General features: G+C 42.5%; 1 protein-coding gene across 6 annotated transcripts in view; it reads left to right on the top strand.

Moving 5' to 3' along the window:
• The window catches only part of GARIN5A (golgi associated RAB2 interactor 5A), a 341,662-nt gene that overhangs the window by 170,634 nt on the left and 148,985 nt on the right, over positions 1-22,043 (top strand). For all 6 annotated transcript variants that reach the window (XM_078655307.1, XM_078655308.1, XM_078655304.1 and 3 more), the window contains one exon: positions 3,686-3,911. In XM_078655307.1, the coding sequence (XP_078511433.1) occupies positions 3,686-3,911 (226 nt within the window). The remainder of the gene's footprint in view (positions 1-3,685; positions 3,912-22,043) is intronic.

The following is a 22,043-nucleotide window of genomic DNA, read 5'->3' as shown; positions in this document are numbered from 1 at the left end:
CTGCCCTTTATCCAACCATCCAGTGCTTTGCAAAAATTATTAACATATTCCAACCAAGTATGAGAATCAGATTTATTCAAATATCTAAACATCCCCTTGTACTGTTCTGGCGTGAGACAATACCTTCATGGTAGAATAGGTGAGATCCTGGGGTGGTCCTAGGGTTGTAAAGGCATCCCTCCCCTCTACCGCAAACTGCTTCCACAGGCCCGCCCTCCAGTGTATGTCAGGCACCTCATGCATCTGGAGAGCTGACTCATACCCCAAAAACGAGCTGTCTATGTCATCCTCCCTCTTGTAATCCTTTACCAAATCAATGGGAATTTGCACCCTACGCTCAGACTGCAATGGACGCACCCTGCCACCATTTGAACTGGACTCTTCCTGCTTGGTCTTGATGTCCAGCTCCTTCAAACTTAACTTGTGAGCTCCAAGCAATTTCTTCGTCTCCAGAGCAAGGGACTTCTCCTTCCCAAACGTTTTGCTCTCTAACCTGAGCTTCTCAAGCTCTCTCTTTTGCTTTCTGGCCTGTCGCCCATTCTCCAGTTTCTCTGGGATCAGACTCCTAGATGACACTTCTGCCACTCCTGGAAGATGCTCCCACAAGCAGATCCGGAGCTCCAAAATCCCATTGCTGGCTCTGTGCATTCAGATCTGCATTCTTGTTCTCAGCCTGCCCAGTTTCTCATGCTGCCCACCAGGCCCTAAGTGCCTTTTACTGCTCCCCCTTCCTAGCGGAACTTCTAATTGAGCATTCAAAATCCTTCCAGAACTGTTTAAGCTGAGCCACGACTGCAAACTCTCAATCTCAAATACCAAATCTGCAACATCACTTTCTTGCTCACCCCACTGAAACATGATTTAGTGATACTTCAAGGGCTATCATAAAACAGGAAAAATGAAAAAGCAGTATGTGGTCACATAATGATCTGCACTCAGTAATAGTGTACACCAAACACTGTATGTCAAATTACAAACTCAAGACCTATCCTCACCACTGATCACCAGTGTTGGAAATGGGGGTATCTAGTTGCCAGTGACATGTATGGACCCTTCCTTCAAGTCAGGGTAAGTGGATTACACACCCAAGATAATCCCTGCTCACCCCTTTGATAGCTTGGCATGAGCAATCAGCCCTAGCTCAGAGGCAATATGTACATAACACACATCGTAACAGAGTGAAAACACAAAAACTGGGCACCACACCAGTTTAGCAAAATAAACCATCTTTATGTAAACCAAACAAGACCAAAACAACAAAAATCCAACATGCAGAATTCAAGACATCACTTTTTAAAGGTTTTAAGTAATTCTGTCCAAAGAACTCTATTGATGCGGTGTTTTTATACAAAGTACCTCAGAAGCGTCAAAATCCACAAAGAAAAACAGTCCCGCAGAGGAGGAAAGTGTCAGAAACATAGCAATGCATTGATTCCTGAGTCCCTGGGGAGGCGATGCATCACTTCTGGTGCATGCAGGAGAAGTTTTGCATTGAATCCGGACTGTAAGGGGAAGTGATTCAGACGGTTCCAGTCTGTGGGTGATGCAGTGGAAAACTTGGCATACAGGTGCGATGCGTGGAAATGCAGGATTACGGGAGGTCCATGTGGCAGCAAACAGGTGCTGCATCGATTTCTTCACGATGCGTCGGTACTTTCAGCCACACAGCAGGGCCTGCATCGGAGTTAGTACGAGGGGTCTTGGACTTATGAAACACAGTGCGCTGAACTCGGGCTGCAGTGGTTTCTTCGGCTGCGGGCAGGTGCTGCCTTGATTTCTTTGGCCTCAATGTGACGGTGTGTGGAACGTTTTCCCTCACTGCAGTGCTGTGTCGGAAAACCAGGTGCTGGAAGGGCAAGGCGTCATTTTCAAGCCTTTTGTAGTTTTTTTGCAGCCGTAGCCACCTCCAAGGGCCCAGAACTGGAATTGGCACCACTTGGTATGTCAGATCTCCCAGCAGTGGAGTTCAGGAATTCTGCAGGTGAAGTGTTTGATAACCCTTAACATGAGGCAAGCACACACAAGTCCTTGGAGAAACTTCACAAGCAGGATACACAGCAAAGTCCAATCCCTTTCCTCTCCAAGACAGAAGTAGTACTCCTCCTAACAGCTTTCCAGTTCGTCTTTTAAGCAGATTCTCCTCTTGATCTAGAAGTGTTCTAGAAGTCTGGAGTTTTAGGTCACATACTTATACCTTTGGCCTCTGAAGTATGCATTCTTCAAAGGATAGTCATTCTAGTGCACAAGTTCTTGCCTTGCCCTGTCTTTGCTCCAGACACACTCCAAGGGAGTCGAGACAGCATTGTGAGAGGTCAGGCACAGCCCTATTTAGGTGTCAGTGACAACTTCTCCCACCACTCTAGGTCAGGAAGGCCCATCGGCCTGGTGATTGCCCATCAGGATATGCAGGGCACACCCCAACTCCCTTTGTGTGGCAGTCTCAGAGAGCCCAATCTCCAAATCTCTAGATGTACCTAATTGAAAGTTACACTTGTGAAAGATGTTAAAGGCAGATCCAATGATAGCCAATGGGAGAACTAGTCCTTGAAATAGGAAAAAAACTAAATTGGCAGTATTTCACTATCATAGACATAAAGATCCAACGGCGGACTCCAAGTGCCGCTCTGGCCTCAGAATAGTCACCCAAAGTAAAGTCTAGATATCAATTGGATGAACAGTGTACACAATCTGCTTCTGCACTCCCAAGGTAAAGTAGCGTTTAATAAAGAAGCATGCTCAGTGTCTTCGTAGGTATCTTCTTTATTTAAATATATCCAAAGGAAAAGAAAACAAACATCAGCCAACGCGTTTCGTTCATGGGGTGAACTTCGTCAGGGCAATGAATATATGGCGAGATGCGTCAATTGTAATTGCATAGGGTCCAAACACCATCAAGTAGTAAGTATCATCAAAGTGCGACCTGGGCCTCCATGATAAGGGCCAACAGTAGAAAGCCTGCAGTAGCCGTTTCGGCGTGTCGGCACTTCTGCATACACTGCACCCTACCCATGGGGATACCTTAGGCCTTACAAGAGAAGGTTAGGCATGGCAATTGGTTGCACTTGCCAGGTTGACCTGGCAGTTAACAACTGCATTCACAGACACTGCACTGGCAGGCCTGAGACAGCTTTACAGGACTACTCATGTGGGTGGACTAACCAGTGCTGCAAGAACACTAATAGCATATGATTTACAGGCTGTGGGAATACACATTGTGATTTTGTAGGGACTCACTAGCAAATCAAATATGCCAATCATAGAGAACGAATCAGAATCACAATTTACACAGGGAGAACTTGCACTTTAGCACTGATCAGTAGTGGTAAAGTGCCCAGAGCAAATAAACCAGCAAAAACAAAGTCTAGCATAACATCAAAAATACAGGCGGTAGAGGCAAAAAGGCTGAGTAACCATGCCACGGTGCCAGGTCTAACAGTTGAGTTGTGCGACTGACTGGGCTTTCTTTTGAATTGTGACAGTTATATTAGTTTTTCTACATGATTGTGGTGATAGTGTTTTGTACGGATTGTGAAGATAGTATTGACGGTAGTCAAGGGTTGCAAGGGGCTGGTGGTGGGATTACATCCAAGGTGTGAGCAGGTAACATTGTTTATTTTCTATTCTTGAGATTAAAGAACTTAGTGTAGATACCAAGAAGGAACTGATTATGTTTTATGTGGTCCAGACTCTTTCCATTAAAGCTTGTGAGGTTATCTGTCAGTAACATCGCTATGCGACAAATCAAACTGAAACTGGCGAGTGGTCGCAGCTTTTACCTGCAGCTTCACGCCCCACCAGAAAAAGAGGAGGACTTGTTCCAAAGATGGATGCGGCTCATCTACCTTTTACAGCCAACACCTAGCACCTCTAGTATGGCCAGAGATTACGAGTTCATGATAGACTCAGCACAGGTGAGTTCTAATTAATAGTGTTTGATGCTAATCTTGTGTGATCTGCAGGCTATGTGACGGGTATCCCTGAGACAACAGTGAATGCATGATGAACACTGTAATGTTTTTCTCGACATGCAGCCTCAGCACATGCCTTTGTTTTAAAAAGAAATTCTCTGTTCATGTATTACCACAAACAGGGTTGTTAAATGCATGTTCAAATATTAAAAAACTTCAGAGAAGGTATAATTTCTATGCAATGAGATTAAACATCAGTTCACTAACCTGTCCCCACACATGTCAAAGCTGGCCCTGGAAAAAACTTGTTTTACAGGTGAAACTCACCTTCCAAACTGGTGACTAATGGTGTGTTGGTTGTGTCCCTTTTTAGGGCGAGCTTGGAGTCAGCACGCATGCGCTGCTCTGCGAGACATGCTGTATCTCCTCAATTGGCATTTAGCACATCAATTGCTTTTGATTGGTTCCTTCATGTGCTTTCGAATTTCTTTTGTTTTCATCATTGAATAGCTTACATTTGTCCCTTTGTTTTGCTGTTTTGGTCACGCCATTGAGACTGCCCCAGTTTCATGTGTTATTTCACAATCGTTACACAAAATTTAAGTATATCGGAAAAAAACCAACCTATGGAGGAACTAGACTAGAATTCAACAAAAGTTAGTTGTAATCACCTTTACACCCAACCCACCAGGGTTTCCCCTAGGTGGCATGCTTCATCATTAGGGTTCCTCTCAATCCTCTACAGATTGAGGCGTGCTGCAACTTGCGAACTACATAGGAGCACTTAGTTATGGACTATGTGAGGTGCAGTGATGTGGAGTGGAAGCAAGATAAGTCTTTAAAATACATAACTTGTGAGCTACTATTTTATTCCCTCCCCTATGGTTAAAATCAGGGGTTAATACCAGAGAGAAACCTGACCTTAATGAGTTTGTTTCCCTAGTATTGCGTCTGTGTCAACATGTTTCGAGCTGTCCTCTACAAGCTCTTCATCAGGACTACACGGGGTCCAACCCTGTGCGTACCACTCCTAATAGAACCTATAATCAGGATACAGTGAAGTGCACACCTAATGTGTGTACACAAAATACATACGGTTACTTAAAACAACTGCTGCCCAGCGGACAAGCCGGCTGGCCATATAGGCTTGTAAATACATGCAGCTCCTTACCTAGATGAATGCACCTGTATATAGTGTTACCATGATAGTCAAAAAAGCGGTGGCGCATTATAAACAGTGGGAAACTCAACATCCCGAAACCAATGTTCTCCCACAAGAGGGCGGGGAATTTGAAAGACATTTTGGTGCATACCTGCCCAAAATCAATAATAAACAGAGATAGGAATCAATCAAAACCAGAGGATTTCAGCACCTCCCACCCTAGCAGCAGCAGGTGAGATAAGCTCTCTCTCTGCTCGTCAGTGCTCAGCAATAGAACTGCATGAGAAAAAGAACCAGCGCAGCGAGAGCTGCAGCCAGCAGTCCGCCACCATTCAATAGAGGCAGCCCCTGCCCCGGAGACTGGCAGTTCCTGCAGTCAATCCCCCTTCTCCTGATAACAGTGCTCCTCCCTGATTACAGCCCTGTCAATCTGATGGCAGCTCTGCCTCGCCTGCCCCCCCCCCACACTTCCCCCAAATCTGCACTGTTCTGGAGGACCGAGGCGTCCTTCTGTTTATTTAGCTGTGGAAAGCAACTTCTGAGCTAGTGTACTGAAGTTTTAAACAAGCATTTGCATTGCAACAGGTCTCGCATTTGACAATGCCTTTTAAACCAAGTTTATGGTTCTGCACAAGCACAAGGCGGTTATGGGTAGGCTCTTTTTGAATGGGGTCCTATTGGAACAAACAGATGTATTTACCTATCTGGCGATTACATTGGGGAAAAAACTGGATTTGAAGCCCCAGATAGAGGTAACGGCACTCAAGCACTCTCAACTTGCAGGACCACTATTAAGTGAGCAAAGGCTCTCCAAAACCAAGCCGGTAGGCCCAGTTCTTAAGATCTACAACACGAAAATCATGGCCTTTACGGAGCAGAACTCTGGGGGTTCGAGCATGTTTTGCCATTAACCATAGCCCAGAACAAATTTGTGAGAGGCCTTACTGGCCTTCCCCAGAATACACCTCTCACACCACTATACTTTGACCTGGGATGCAATACATTTGCTGAGGCCGCAAGAGTTAGACCTCTTGCCTTCTGGTGAAGATTGTGGTCAACCCCGGAACATTTACATTATGCAAACTCGCTTAAAGATGTCAGAGACGCTGACACGTCTCACTAGATTACTTGGCTCCAGAAGATAAAATGCTCCCTGGTGAATATGGGTATGACTCACTTATGGGAAGATCCGGCTGGGCACACGTTTCCCGCCAAATAAGCATACAAAGAGGCATATTGGGTTATGTTAAGAGAGAAAGCCGTGGTATCTACCAGTAATCGTATATTCACCATTACTTTTCTGGAACATAAGCCAGAGCCTACGTTTGAAATTTTCTGGGATTATGTTGATAGGCCAAGTGATAGGAAACTATTTTATCAGTTCCGAGTGAAATTAAATCCCTCACTGCCAAATGGAAACAGTCCAGAGATAGTAAATGTGAATTCTGTTTAGATCAGGATAAAACGCTATCCCACATTCTATATGTATGTTCGGCCTATACATCCCCACGAAGCAGATAGCTAAAACTGATATGTCGTAACTTGGGTACCAGGTCACGTGCAACGGCCTTAAGAATATTGAAGACCAGCAGTCAAGAGTCTATTGTGATAGCCATAGCAATATTTTTAAGCTGGATATGGAGAATTTGGTCACATTCATTAAAAGCAACAGCCGCTATCGAACAGTACCAACCCATTGCCTGATGTTCAGTCATTTTTCTGTATGTAGTAGTTTATATGGGCTCTCTTTAAGTAGACGCACAAATGTAATGACATTTGAAAATCGATATTGGTGTTAGACTAGAATCCCAAGTAGACATATCTTTGCAATGAATGTTGTCTCTTTTAAAATTATAATTTTTAACGTGGTTTCATCGCCTGTTACTACCAATCACTGTGATGTATTTTATCTGCTTATTTTAGAGATTCTGTTTTTTATTCAAAGACTATTTACTGTATTCTTGTAAATATTTTATGTGTCTTTTATGAGCAGTATGATCGAAATAAAGACTGATTGATTTGATTTGATTTATTTATGTGTTTTGAAAACCTGAAAGTGGTGCGTAAACACCCATTTTGTACCTATAGTCCTTGCTTACGAGAAGCAAGGCTGGCAGTACAAGAGGCGCAGTTACTGACAGCTTTGCTTCTTGTAAGCAACAACTATACATATAAAGTGCCTGTTTATGCACCCCTTGCAGGTTTTCAAAACACATAAATAAAAGGCAATGTCATTAAAAATGCCAAAAGCTCAAACTCTTGCAAATGCGAAACCTATTGCATTGCAAATGCTTGTTATTGTATGCAGTGAAACAAAAAGAGGTATGCAGTTCCTAAGTGGTTGTCGGGTTGTCAGACGCGCAAGAGTGAGTAGTTCACCACTAACCTCTGCACAGCAGCCAGCGGGAACGATGTTGTGCAGAGAAGCCTCCCTCCTCACCTGAGCACTACCTTCCACAGTATGTTTGGACACAGCTATGGAAAATAGCATCCCGGGGAAAAGGGAAGGGGACAAAACAATAAATCCTGTTGATAATCCTGTCTTTCTTAGGTCTGGTCTAGGGATGTATTCAGAGCAACTGCAGGGAATACAAAAGAAGACAATTACAAATAATACTGGAGAAGACCAAACAGCATGTATCAGGGACCAATGACTATATATATCAAACAAGCAGGAAATTACCAGTGAGTAATGCGATCATAACTCTACATGGAAACAGCAGCCGCATATGTCTCTGTAGGAATGGTCCTACTTTTGCCAGAAGATAGACAGGAATCGTCCATGTATACTGTTACAGCACAGCATATGTAAAAGATAGAGTCTCAAATGTTAAGATACAAAACAGGCCCAACCAGGAGTATCCACGGGGGGGGGTGAGGGGGTCACTGAGGAAGATTGAACCTCTAATTCACCGCTTCTGAGCGTTCAAAAGTTAAATCCACTCTGAAGGAGCGCTTGCTGCTTTTCCAATCTATACTAACACGGTCATAGTACCTGATGCCTCCCCGCCTGGAGACGTAAACAATACAGCGACGGCTGCCAGCGCTCACTTGTGAATTCCTCACTCTCCAGATAAAGAGCAATGCGGCTCCTTTGAAGGCTGCCAGAGGCACGGGAAAAAAGTACACGGCAGCAGTCGGTGCTTACTTGTGAAGTCCTCACTCTCCAGGGAAAAAGCACACGGCTCCGTTTAAAACAAGCATTGAAAATGCAATAGGTCTCGCCTTTGATTAAGTTAAAGTCATTTGCTTAGCTAATGGTATTGTTTAGCAAAGCAAATGGCTTTAACTTAATAAAAGGCGAGGCCTATTGCATTTTCAATGGTTGTTTTACACTTGAAGCCATAGTGAAATAAAGTCCTTTACACAGAATCACACAACGTCAGTCAACTGCAGAAGTTTGGATTAGGATGCATGATGGCAAGTAAAACAACTTAAAAAAAAAAAAAAACACACTGGGAGGGGGAGGAGAAACATGAGAGACGGCCTGCGGCCGTCAAAGTGAAAGTTTTTGAGTGTAAGCTCACCCAGCAATTAGAAGGCACTGTGTCACACCGCAAATAAAACAAGTTTAAAAAAAAAAAACACTGGGAGGGGGGAGGAGAAACACGAGAGACGGCCTACGGCCGTCAAAGTGAAAGTACGGCCGGCATTGCTGTGGGGAGGGGGGAGGAGAAATGCGACACGCCTGGATATAGTGTGAAGCAGCAGGGGCCTTTGAAGTGAAGCTTCACTTCAAAGGTGTGGGAGGAGTGCGGCTCGGCTGAGCCAGAGCGCACGCTGGGGGAAGCTTGTGGGGTGGAGCGGTAAGAGCTGCTGGGGAACAGATGGCTGGCGATTTGATGCTGTGCACGCGCATTTTAGGTCAATGCGCTTGCGCATTGACCTAAAAGCGCACGGGCACAGCATCAAATCGCCAGTTAGTTAAAGTCTGTTTAAGCCCCTATAGTCTCGACAGGTCGCGAGACCTAAAAAACGGTTAGAGGCACGGAAAAAGTACACGGCAGACCGTGCTCAGGGAAACTAACACAGGTCTTATGAAGTCCTCTCTAGAATCTCTCCGAGGCTAGATGGTTCGATGAATCCGGCGGGAAAGAAAGTGTCCGCTTTCCATCCGACGAGCAAACGAGATTGTCAAGGCACCGGCCCTTTGCCCCAGAAAGGCTTATATCGTGGGCGGGTCACTGTGCATGGTTTCCTGAGAGGCCCCACTGCTTTCTGGGGCATGTATTTCAGTGGCCTGCCGTACTTCATGCAACGATGTCCCTGCATTACGGGAAACAGTTTAGAGGGTAGACTTCTCTGCCCTATTCTTTCGAGTTTAATGAACGCGACAGTGGTTTACAGTTCCTAGGTTGGTCTAGTAGGAGTAGAGAGAGGTATACAGAGATAAGCTAACAAGGACACAGTGGTCCAGACTGTGTGGGTCGAGAGGGGAATTCCTTCCTACAGAACTAGGGCCCTCACACACCCAGCCAGGTAGGTGTGATGCTTCATCATTCGGCCTGCTCCTCGTCGTGTCGGCGCTGCAATACCCGACGGCAACCAAATGAGGGGCTCTTTGGCAGAGATCTTTTGTTCCTTGCCGTTAGGTGAGGTGTGGGTAAAGGGCCTAGTGAGTGTAGATGTGTGTGAAAATGAAGGCTAAAACAGGTTAGGTAGTCCAATAGGAAATTTTATTATGTCTGGCTCCTACCTGATTAAAAGAAAAATTGGAGTCACAACTTTATCTGAAATAATTGTTATTGTATGCAGCCTGAACCTGAGCTGCATGGACCTTTTTGTAAAGTTTTCATGGTACTCTATGATCTGAGGTCAGATCTATGTGAGCAGTGATGGAAATTCATGTTATGTTTTGATGTGTTCCATGCCCTCAGTGAATTCAGTAGTATGGATTACTATATGGTTTGGTTGTGAGACATCACCATGTATAAATGGTACCATTGTTATCAGGTAGAATCAGGTTTGTTTGTAAAACCTTAGCTCAGTCCTGGATAGCTGTGGGTCACAACATCAGGCTTTATCAAAGGAACAAATGTTAAGCACTAAGAAGTACCAAATCATTTGAAAAAGAGAAAAAAGAGACTCAGTGAAAACCCAACACTAATTTGCAATAATAGGTTGTATTTATAGGTTTGAATACCTCAATGACAAAAATTCACTGGAGTGTTCTAGAGACAAGATTATTTAAAGAAAACATATATCGCAGATTTTCACTCAGCACTATAAATCATTGTAATTTTGCTGATTAGGGTTAGCCAGACAAGTTACTTGCAAACAGCTTTAATTGGACTTATGGTGACCAACTCTGACAGTAAGCAAGTAACTGAGATGAATAAGGTCAAGTAAAGCAGTTGCCATGTAGTAAATACAGACTCCAGTACAGTTCCAGGCTCTATGGGCGAACCTCCATGCACTTTAATGGAGTGGTCCTAATGCACGGGATACAGGATGCCCGATGAGGATGAGCCAATGAAAGGGGTCTTCCGTTGAGCAGGTCTTCCTGTAGCCACCCCAGAGTCTTCGAGCAAGGCTGGTGACTTTGGCGTTTGGGGTCAACGTCCCATGAAGTCCTCTTGTAGTCCAGCAAAAACCAGTTGCCATTAGTCTGCAGGTGTCCAGTTACAACAAAGCTAGTGGTTCCCTTCAACTGGCTGTAAGGTCTGTATTGAGCAATCAAGATGAACTCCTATGACTCTCCCAGGTCCAGTGGACAAAGTTGCAACTTTTGAGGGCAGGGACTTGGTCTCCCAAGCTGCACTTCGGTGATGAAGTATTCTGGTCTACCAACTTCCAAAACCAGGCTTGTTTGTCTTCTAATGCCCAAGGAGTCAACCAACTTACTCTTGGAGTCACTGTCTGAGGCTCGGGACGAATTTTCCATGGGCAGGGTTAACCCAAAGTTCAGCAGCTGCAGTTCAGTCTTTGGTGCAGCCTCTCTTGCTAGGTCCAAGGAAAAGCAGGGCAGTCTTTCTTTGGTCCTTGTTCCAGTTCAGACGTGATCTGAGGCCTGGGTCCCATGGGTGCCATTTTTATGCCCGTTTCTTGTCTTTGGGGGATGTGGCGACTACTAGCCAATGGGCTACTTAGTCTCCTCTAGCCTAGTGACAAGTTTCCTTGAAGTGTGGCATATGGCTAGCCCAAAATGCACCTTCCTGCCTACTACCATATGGCAGGACCCTTCTCTTGGTGTGTGGAGCTCCCCAACCCAACCCATAGGTGTTGCTATTAGGGATCTACTTTCCACATGAAAAACCGGTTTGACAATGACTTTTCCCTCCCTATCTGAAATGCCAGGCTGTCTTCCTAAACAAAAGAGCTGCCCCTTCCTTGCATTTATACCAATCGCCCATTAAAGACAGTTTCCCCTTTGAAGCTTGCCTTTTGGGCTCACACCCAAACTTGGCCACCCTGCCAGGAGGAGGGTGCACCTCTTCCCATAGAATATCTATTGTTTGACTTCCTGAGACTTGTTCTCACCTCCTTCCAGGAGGGCAGAAGGCTGTCTGGAAGACCGGACCCTGTGTGCAACCATAAACAGCTACACAATGGCAACTTTCTAAAGTTGCCTTTTGTTAAAAAGTTACATTAAATTAATCTTAAGCAACATGTCAGGTTTAATGCGATGATTCGATTGATACCTTTAAGTATCATCTTTAGTAGTCTCATTTAGAAGTTAGAACTGCTGAATTGTCAGCATGTTACTCCATACATTAGCCTTTCCACGGTAGAAAAAACTAGATGGCAGGGTTTTTACTGTCTGGACACATGCCCATCCTTTTAATATAATTCATCCTTCCCTCAGGGTTCAGCAGACCTGTGTTAGACCTAGCACCATTGGCGTGGGTTTCCCCCTGTATGTTTGCCTTTGCCTCCTGTGTTTTTGCTTTGTGTTGGACTTCATTTTTTGCTGGTCTAAAAGCTTTGGACACTTTGCCACTGCTATTCAGTGCCAAAGTGCAAGTGCTCTCTTTGTAAATTATTGTTATGGATGAGGGATTCCATGATTGGCATATTTGCTTTACTAGTCATCCCCTAGTACAGTGCACTGTGTATGCCCAGGGCCTGTAAATCAAATGCTGCTAAGTGGACTTGCAGCACTGATTGTGTCAACCACATCAGCAGCCTGTAAATGTGACTTAGACCTGCCACTGCAGTATCTGTGTGCAGTCTAGTACTGCCATGTCGACTGGCAAGTGTGCTCACTTGCCAAGCCTTACCCTACCCTTTTCTTACATGGTAGTCACCCCTTAGGTAGGCCCAAGGTACCCTTGTTGGCAGGGTGCACTGTAGATAAAAGGGAGGACATGCCCTGGTGTGAGTGGCATGTCCTGATAGTGAAATACTGCCAATTTAGTTTTTCACTATTGCAAGGCTACCTGTTCCCATAGGATAGAATGGGGAGTTTGCTTATAACATCTTACAAACATAACTACCCCTGGTAACACGGTGGGAAAACAAAGTTTAGTTTGCCTGAACTCAGAATGTAGAAATGCATCTTTTAGTGAAGGTGATTTTTACATTCTGTGTTTGAAAATACCACTTTTTGAAAGTAGGTATTTTCTTGCTTAGCCATCCAGTGTGCCTCTGCTGGGATGTGTATCGACTGTCTGGCTTTGGAGTGATAGGGGCTGGGGATGAGCAATGGCTCCAGAGAGTCTGAATAAGTCAAGGCTGGGCTGAATAGACCCGGGCTGCATTTAGAGTAGGGGGAGGAGATTTCCTGTCATCTGAATGGGCCTGGTCTGCCTTCCACAATACTGTCTCCATCTCCTGTCAGGAAGTTGCTCCACTGAAGACAGAACTGGTTTTGAGTGGGACGCTCTCTGCCTTCGGAGAACAAAGGATTTTGCTGTATAAATAATGGGGCCCAGACCCCAGAACTTTAGATCACTTCTGGGAAATCCAGAGGAACCTTTGCCACGGAGAAGAGCTGGAGAAACTGGAGGAGGAGTAGTGCCCCTTTGCTGTGTGTTGTCTGGGGTTGGCCTGCAGTGGCTGTTTCTGCCAAGAAAAGGAGAAGGACTTTGCTGTGTGCTGGGTCCCCTGCTTGAGTGAGATTCTCCAAGGGCTTGAAGTGGAGCTTGCCCCTTGTTCATGAGGTCTAAGGAACATCAAAGACCTCACCTGGCTTCTGGGCACCGTCTCTGGAACCGCTGGTTTCAGTTGCCTGGAGAAGAAAAGGGTAAACAACTCTGTCACCGAGTCCGTCATAGGATACCGTCACGCCATCGTAACATGATCTACCCACTGCCAGATTACAATGGCGGTGGGTATCGCGGCAGACGGAAAATCTGTCCGCTGCTTTTCCGCCGGTCGGCAGTCGTTACAATTGCCAACCGGGCGGAGCTGGGGCACATATATAGTGGCTGTGGCTAGCAGGCCACTACCCATGAGGAAGTATGTCAAACCCCCTCCAGAAGATGTCTCTAACTACGGCCTTATTTCTTTACTCCCCTTATTAAGTAAACTTCTAGAGAAGCACGTTAATAAATACTTGTCTGAATTTATAGAGTCCTCCAACTGCCTTGACCCCTAACAATCAGGATTCCGACCTAGACACAGCACGGAGTCTGCATTGGTGACAGTCACCGATAACCTCCGAATGCTAGCTGACAATGGTCAACCAGTGCTCCTAATACTGCTTGACATGTCTGCAGCATTCACCACTATCTCCCACCAGATCCTGCTGGGGAAACTCAGAGATATAGGCGTCCAGGGGAAAGCACTAAAATGGATGACTAATTTTCTGGTTGAAAGAACTCGAACCATCAAACTAGGCCCTTTTAGATCACAGACACTAATGTTACCAAGGGAGTACCACAGGGCTCATGTTTGAGCCCTACTCTGTTCAACATTTATGTTACTCCACTGGCTGGACTATTAAGAAATGTAGGATTCATACCAATTTCTTATGCCGACGACACACAACTGCTTCTCTCTTTTGACAAGAATAACACCAACATTCAGACCACCTTTTCGAAGGGCATGAAAGCTATCACTGATTGGATGAGTAATAACTTCCTTCAGTTGAATGCAGAGAAAACTGAAATTATGTTATTCAGAGAAGCAGTAACAAGGTGGTCGCCCAATTGGTGGCCAGGAGAACTGGGCACTGCCCGTCCCCAAAACAAGTAGTAAAGAACCTAGGGGTCCGAACTGACCAGAAGTTAAGCTTAGAGGAGCATGCCACCACAACAACTGGGGCCTGTTTCCAGATACTTAGCCTTCTTCGCAGAGTCTTCCCCCTACTTCCGCTATCCTCGCGGAAAATCCTGATACAGGCATTGGTCCTAATCTGTCTGGACTATGGCAACGCTCTGCTGATTTCAGCCAAGAAATCTTCCTTGAACAGACTGCAGGTAGTCCAGAACACTGCAGCCCGATTAGTGACTAACGCCCCCCCAGAATTGCCTCCCTGCTCCTACTCCGTAAGCTGCTTTGGCTACCCTTTCGTAAAATGATCAAATTAAAAAGTTGCTATATGGTCTACAAAGCCCTAAACAACTTAGGACCAAGGTATATGACAGACAAGCTGGTCAGATACATTCCTACTAGGACCCTTTGTTCAAGGTCCAAGGATCTCCTTCACATACCTTGCATAAAACAGGGTCGGTGGGGGGGGCTTTTCCTATTTGGCCCCACTATATTGCCTTAACCTTCCCCCTCCTCAGCCCCATTCCCTTCCCCCCATTTCTCCATCCTTTCCCTCCCACGCTAGGCTAATCTCCCAGGACTTGCTGTAGCCCATTGCAATCCATGTAATTTGATTGTGTAAAACTGGAGTTGTTTTTACTGTCTGGATGGGTTTTGAGTTCTACTTCATTGTAATTCTGTTACATTACAATTATTTATCCATGTATAGCAATATTGCCTTAACCTACCCCCCTAGCCTCGCCCCATTCCTATACCCTACCTCCCTCTTTTCCATCCTTTCCCTCTCTCACTAGCCTAATTGATCAGGATTTGGTGTAGCCTATTGCAATTTGTGTAATTTGATTGTGTAATATTTAAGTTGCTTTCTACCATTTGTATTGGTTTATGAATACTACCTCATTGTAAATTTTGCTATATATTGCAAAGAATACCCATGTATAGCGCTTTGATACCCTTGGGTCCAGCCAGCGCTATATAAAACATTTTTAAATAAAAAAATATTTAAAAAAAAAAATATTGGTATCTGCTGCGCATCCACTGACGTCTCAGCTCCAACTACCTAGCCTTCAGAAAGCTGCTAAAAACCCCGCTGTTCTGATCTTACTCTTACTGGTTGTCAAAGGCAGTCACAGCGCGGAGATACCCCCGGTTGGGGTGATTCATGCGCTCTATAAATGTAATAAATAAATAAATAATAAATAAAAAGAACAGTCAATATAGAGAACACACATCGAAGGAAGCAGGATTTATTGCATCAAAACCAGAAGGTAGATCCAAAATTGCCAATAAGCATCCTTGATAAATGTGTTTAGAAAATTCCCAGTTTGAAGATTGCCCTAAGTTTCAACGGATCACTATGATCCATATGGTATTTCTTCTGTATTGGAGTCATTTGATCAGATTTTAGAGCTGAAAGAAATATATTGTGGTCTTCATTTGATCCCTGACAATACAGCCAAAAAGCTTGCTTTGGGCCCATATTATACTAGTGTCAACTATAATGTATGGCAAATTGCATTTAGGACTTTCACTTACACTTATTACCAGTTTTTGATTGGTCATAATGGTGAGTGTGAATATAGAAAAATGCAAAAGTACTGCTCACAAAACCTGTGCATACACCATCGCTGATTATATTGCCCATTTTGTATTCGAAAATTGAAGTCAAAATATGAGCATTTACAATCCTGTTTTGACAATTGTTGGGGATAATGCATTATTAAAATGTACAGGAGGGTAAATGAGTCGAGTCAAGATGGAGATAACAACTGATCGGAATGTGGTCTCAGTGTGGATTGCTGATTGGAGTGGAGATAGTAAGCCACGTGTATCTTTGTTTATGTTGTGAATTTTTCCCAAGAATTAAAGAAGATTGAGACTGTTGTTTTTGAGACAGGTATGCAATGAGACTGGCGAGACCATTGGTGTTTAATAAAACAAAAAAAATATTTTGGGTCATTAATTGAGCATTTTATTTTATACTGAGCTTTTGTGATTGGTATAAATCAAATCATTCATTTGATTCATTTTATATATGTAGGTGATTATTTTCCTTAAGATTTTCTAGGTCCATCAGACTGCATAGAGGTATCTTACTTGAGTACCAATGATGAAAGTTCTTTGGCTTTAAAGATTTGAGTATGGAGTTTTAAAAGGAATGTTGGACAACTGCCAGTTCCGGTTTAGCTACATAGGAATCACAAGGAAGTTTAAAACATTTAAAAAATATAGCTTTCTATCATAAAGCAAAAAGACCTAGTTTCCCACTTGACCTAAACACAGAAGAAGTTGCAAGTTCTGAGCATCATTGTGGTAGTAGAACCCTGCGGCAGAATAACACACAGACATTTGTCAGTCTACTATGAGGTTGTGAAATGCCGCTTGCCTTATTAATATCCTTAAGTCAGGAGGTTTTGCGACCTCCTGCATATATCCATATTGGAATGTGACTCCATCTCAAAAAGAAGAACTGTTAACAAGAGTTTGAGAACCGCCCTTCGTACATCGTGCCTCAAGTGATTTCATACCATGAATCACACAATTTCCAGTCACCTGGAACCTATTTTCTTCTAAATATGTGATACCATTTCTTAAATCCAGGCAGCTGCTTCAGTTCCTTTAGGTCGTCACGGACCCATGGGGTGGCATTCCTTATTATTCCTTCTCAGCCTATTTTACAATTTCTTTTTTCCATGCCCTCAACACTGTTTGCTAGTGTTCTAGTAAGGGCTGTGGTATCATTCTGCAGTGGTATCCTTTATCGTCCCAAAACATTGTGGTCTGTTCTCATTGCGGGTTCCTGTTTCCTGTAATCTGTAGGAGGAATATTTAGGCAACAAGCCAAGCTCATTGTTATTTTCCGCTTACTCCATTAATTCTCAAACAAGATTGTACCATTATTTTACCCAGGTTGCCTGATATAAGTTTGTTTACCTTGGCAAGGTGCAGAAGTAGGTGGCGTCTGGCAGTCAGACATTTTAGAAGGGTGCTTCTCAGCTGGAGACCTCTCTGTTTGCAAAGCAGTATTTTCACATTTATTCACTGGGCTGCTCTCGCGTTTTCTGTCTCCGACACAGTCAAGCTCTATCCTATTTCCAAGCTCCCCCATTAACTATCTCTTGGCCTGCTCAGTTGGTTTCACCTTAAACATTGTTGTATTGTTATATTTATGAACGTTACTTTAGTCTATATAAATCTGCATTATGGTTTTATATAATTTTCTAAAGTGATGTAAATGATATTGCCTGGATAACGCAAAAAAATTCAAATACAATAAAATGAAGAACTATGATTGATGTAAGAAAGAGAAGTGTTTTTCAGTAGGCTAATACGGATGTGAACATGCTCAGGATTTGGAGTGTACACTGACGACCACTTAGCACAGACACTAATCTAATGTAAAGACAATTTTTGTCTTTACATGTATTTACAGGTATTGTGTCTGGCAGACTTGAGCTGTTCTGTGTTTGTATCCTGCTCTTGCTTTTAGATTTGCATCACATATCTACTGTAAGATAAATGCTTCAGAATTGAACAGCTGATGATACTTCATTAAACCTGCGGCTGCCACTATTGCAGTTTCCTACTTTGGAACAAATATAGGTCACTAGCTATTGTGTTCCTTTCCAAATCCTCTCTTCTTTTGAATGAACAAGTTAATTTATGCAACAAGTTATTCCCAACAGTTCACAAGAGTAATTCTGCTTTCTGTCACCTCCATAATGACTCCTTGTCGATAGCCACTATCTGTTGTGTCATTTTTCAATATTCATGTGGCATGAATCTGAACATTACTTTGAAGAAGAATTGAAGTGCATGTTTAGAAACATAAAAAAACGGAAACTACTGCTGATGTTAAAAAAGGTAAACATGACAAATATTGAAGCTTGAAATGGCCTAAATAATAGAGCAAGGTAAAATATAAACATGTTACATGGTTAAAAATCGGGGGGACAATTGATAAGCCCAGCTGAGACATGCATGCAAAAAAACACATCACAAATCAGAAGAGAGTTTTAAAAACATTGGTGGCCTCTAAAGGAGCTGCATCTCAAATGTAATATAAAAATGAAGGCTATTAAGAGTCCAAATTGTGAGAAGGACAGATGGGGGGGGGGGGGAGTGCTTTTATACTATAAAGATAGGAGGGGGCTCACAATCTGATCCAATAGCGTTTAACCCAGGCTTGAGGCAAACTTCGGTTTAGTAGATATGTGGCACAATATAAAATCCAGTTTAGAGACACAATACATATTACTCAATGCATTTAAGATCAAGATCTACATTGTTTTCCTTGCATTGTCCTGTCTATTGAACCAAAAGTAATTAGCGATTTTTGTGAATATAGAAATACATCTATGTAGAGAGTAATGCCATAATTGATCCAGATAATTTTATGATGCATTATTGTTGAAAACAAAATGTATACAAATGAAAAAAAAACTAAGCCATCATTGTATAACCCTTGAATGGCATGGGATACATTCAGTGCCTCTAATTTGTACTCTAATTTTGAAATAAATACAAAGATGGAAGGAAGGCAGTTACATTAGTTGCTAGAATATGGGATTTAGAGATTAAGCATGCTGCTAATGATGTGCTTAGTACAGCTGAATTGAAAGGGAAACACCAATTTAACAGCAAAAACAAAAGGCGGATTTTATAAATATTTAATGATTAGAGCAAAATGTTTACATTGAAAATAATAAATAGCACAAGAATGGCACTACAATCTACAAAATGATATACCTTCTACAATGGGTTTATTAACTAAAGAAACATGACCAAAGTTTATTTTCAATGCTTTGGTATTTCCTTAGTGAAGTATTAATTACAAGGTTTTTTTTACCCAAAGTTTGTATGTCTATGATTAAAGTCAAAACAAGATAACTTACCAATGCTAATAATGTCCAAAACAATTCTATCAATTACCTGATATTTTCAAATGTGATTAGTCCCAGTTCTGTCTGAGCTAACAAGAGAGCTATGTAAAGCTATCAGATATTCATTAGTCCGAAGGATCATAATTCTCATCCTGTTGACTTTGTCACCAAAATCCATAATTCCAGCCAACCAGTGCACAGAATATTTTCACAGCCATTTTCTAACAGTTAGTAGGATACTCCTTGGAGAAACATATTGGAGACTTGTGAGCATGTCTAACTTCAACAAATGATGGACGGAATGCTGAATGATTCTGCTACACACAATGAGCTTGGAATGGATTATAATACGGACTATATACGTGTCCAACCAATCCTATGGCAACGTATATGGTCAAAACCAGAATGTCATCTGACTCGCTCACTGATTGAGGACTGTACGGCCTTAACAAACTGGCGGAGGATCCCCTGGCTAGCATATGTGGAGAACTTCTTTAAAGACCTAGGTCGGAGTTCGTATTTTGATGACCCACCGAGTGTGGAGGATATATCTCGGAAAGCCCTAAAGAAAATTAGCATGGACCACTTAAGAGAACTACGGAGTACAATCGAGATTCAAAAACACTCTAACTTACAAATCCAAGCGATTCAACCAGTTAATTTTATACAACCGTATTTAACATACTATTTGTCTAATTTGGAAAAATATCTTTTGACAAGATTTCGTTTTAATACATTTTTTCGACTGGTTTCCTTTCCCCGAATACAGTATTGGTCGAAACATATTATGAACTGTCCGTGTGATGGAGTATCGACTCAATCAACCCTTCATATTACTTTCTTCTGCTCATATTATAAGACCCCACGCAGAACTTGGATATTACCACTTCTCCGATTATATGGTCATAGGTCCTGTCACACAGCTTACCTTTCCCTACAACTTCTGAACTCAACTCATTCTGCTAAATGTATAGCCACATTCCTAAAAACTGCTATCAAAATAAGAGAAACTCTTGTTTGATTTAAGTGTTTTTGTGTAAATGCATATATGTTTTACTTTTTTGCTATGTAAAATAACTTTTTTATTTTTGATAAGTTTTTATCTGTACTTTTTATGGTTGCAAATAAGTGGTAACCGAATAAAAGGAATAAACTGTAAACTGTAAACTGAATGATTCAAACATTCTCCCCCAGTCAAGAGATCTGGGTAGAATCCATCGTTCTTATGCCCACTACGCCAACCCAGTTTTGGACCCAGCCATATGTCAATCAGTCTTGACCCTGTGCCTCATGGGAACAGACCACTAAAGGGTGCTATCGAGGCAGCGAGACTGGGGAATGTCAGTCTTTTTTCATTACAGTTCTCCAGTATTAGGCCGATCATAGATTTACATTCTTGAATTATTCCTTAGAAATGCACAGTAATCAGTTTTGCTTTAGATCTAAACGCTGCATTTGAACTACTGGGATGAGAGAGCACTATACTCCACTCCCCCTGGAAGCCACTGACTCTTTGATTTTCTACCACAAGCTGTGGAAGGAAATCTCTTTGTTATGTTATTTGCATTCGTAAAGTGCGCAATCACCTGCAAGGAACTGGTCGTGATCCCTGCCTAAAGTAGGTTATCCACTAGTGCAGCCTCATTCCGCTGTGTGCGAACTTAACACGGTTCTCAATCAACTTGTAAGAGCACCATTTCAGACTGTTCATCAGATGGACATTAAGTATCTCTCTTTGAAAACTACATCATTACTAGACTTGACACCAGCCAAAACAGTGAGTAAAACTCTGGCTTTTAACATTAAAGGTAAACAAAGTAATTCTTTTGACTAACTCAAAACGTATTCCAAAATTTCCATCACATTTCATCTGAATGAGCCTCTAGTGCATACAGCTTTTTTCCACTATCCCAGTTTCACATCTGAAAAAAACTGTACATTCATCAGACATTTGACAGCATTTTAAATTCTATATCAAACGACTTTTCATTACCTTCAATCCTCTGCAAAAATATTGTCCACTTTCTAAACAATAAATAATTACAAGCATTACATGTGCTATTGCTTTTTGCCATTTTAAAGCTGGTTGTCCTTTCCAAACATCATCATCTGTTCATTCCATGAGAGGAGTGGAAGCTAAGGAAGAACTGTATGCTGCAATTTACTTGGTGGACATCTGTAGAACACTAAGAGCTGACATACTTATGTGAAAAACCACAACCTTGGTACAGAAACATTCGGAGACGCCTTAGTGTTCCATGCAGTGCTTCAGTATCTTTTGTTAATGTGAGCCTCTTTATCATGAAAGTATTTCATAACCAACTCCTTTTATTGTATGCCAAGTGGTGTTATCCAGGTTGGGTGTGATCCTAGGTGTAAAGTAAATAATATGCTGGGCACCCCCAGTTTGGGTGACTTCCCCGAACTGCACACCTCAAAGGGGAGACTTCCTCAAGCTTCTCAAATTCCTTGGTTTGAATAAATACTCTTCAATTGTAGGTCAAATTTATGAATTTTTTAAATTAACCATTCTAATTAATCAAATTTCATCCATAGATACATGAGGTTGGGACATCCAAGTTCATTGTGTCCTCATACATTTCACCTAGCCCAATGCACTTCAAGCTGTGCTTTTCATCAGGGGACATATTCGCCCATGAAGCAAAAAACAGTATATAAGCATATAAAAAAAACAAGTGGAATACACAATACCACTGACTCATGGTTACTTAATTAGTATTACGATTAATCTAGCATGTTTATCACAGAAAAAGACTGACTTAAGGGCATTAGTTGCAACCATCTGTGGTGCAGAACGCTCTACCGAAATCTGTGTGAACAATCAGTAAGCATGGCGGCATCTATGCATGTCTTGGCATGAGATGTGAAATTGCTAATGAACCTCCATAAGACCCCTGTGGTGTTGTTAGAAAA

The sequence above is a fragment of the Lissotriton helveticus genome, chromosome 7, assembly GCF_964261635.1.
Source record: "Lissotriton helveticus chromosome 7, aLisHel1.1, whole genome shotgun sequence".
Lineage (NCBI taxonomy): Eukaryota > Metazoa > Chordata > Amphibia > Caudata > Salamandridae > Lissotriton > Lissotriton helveticus.
Note: the sequence above shows the minus strand (reverse complement) of the source record. Positions and strands in the feature narration are given on the sequence as shown.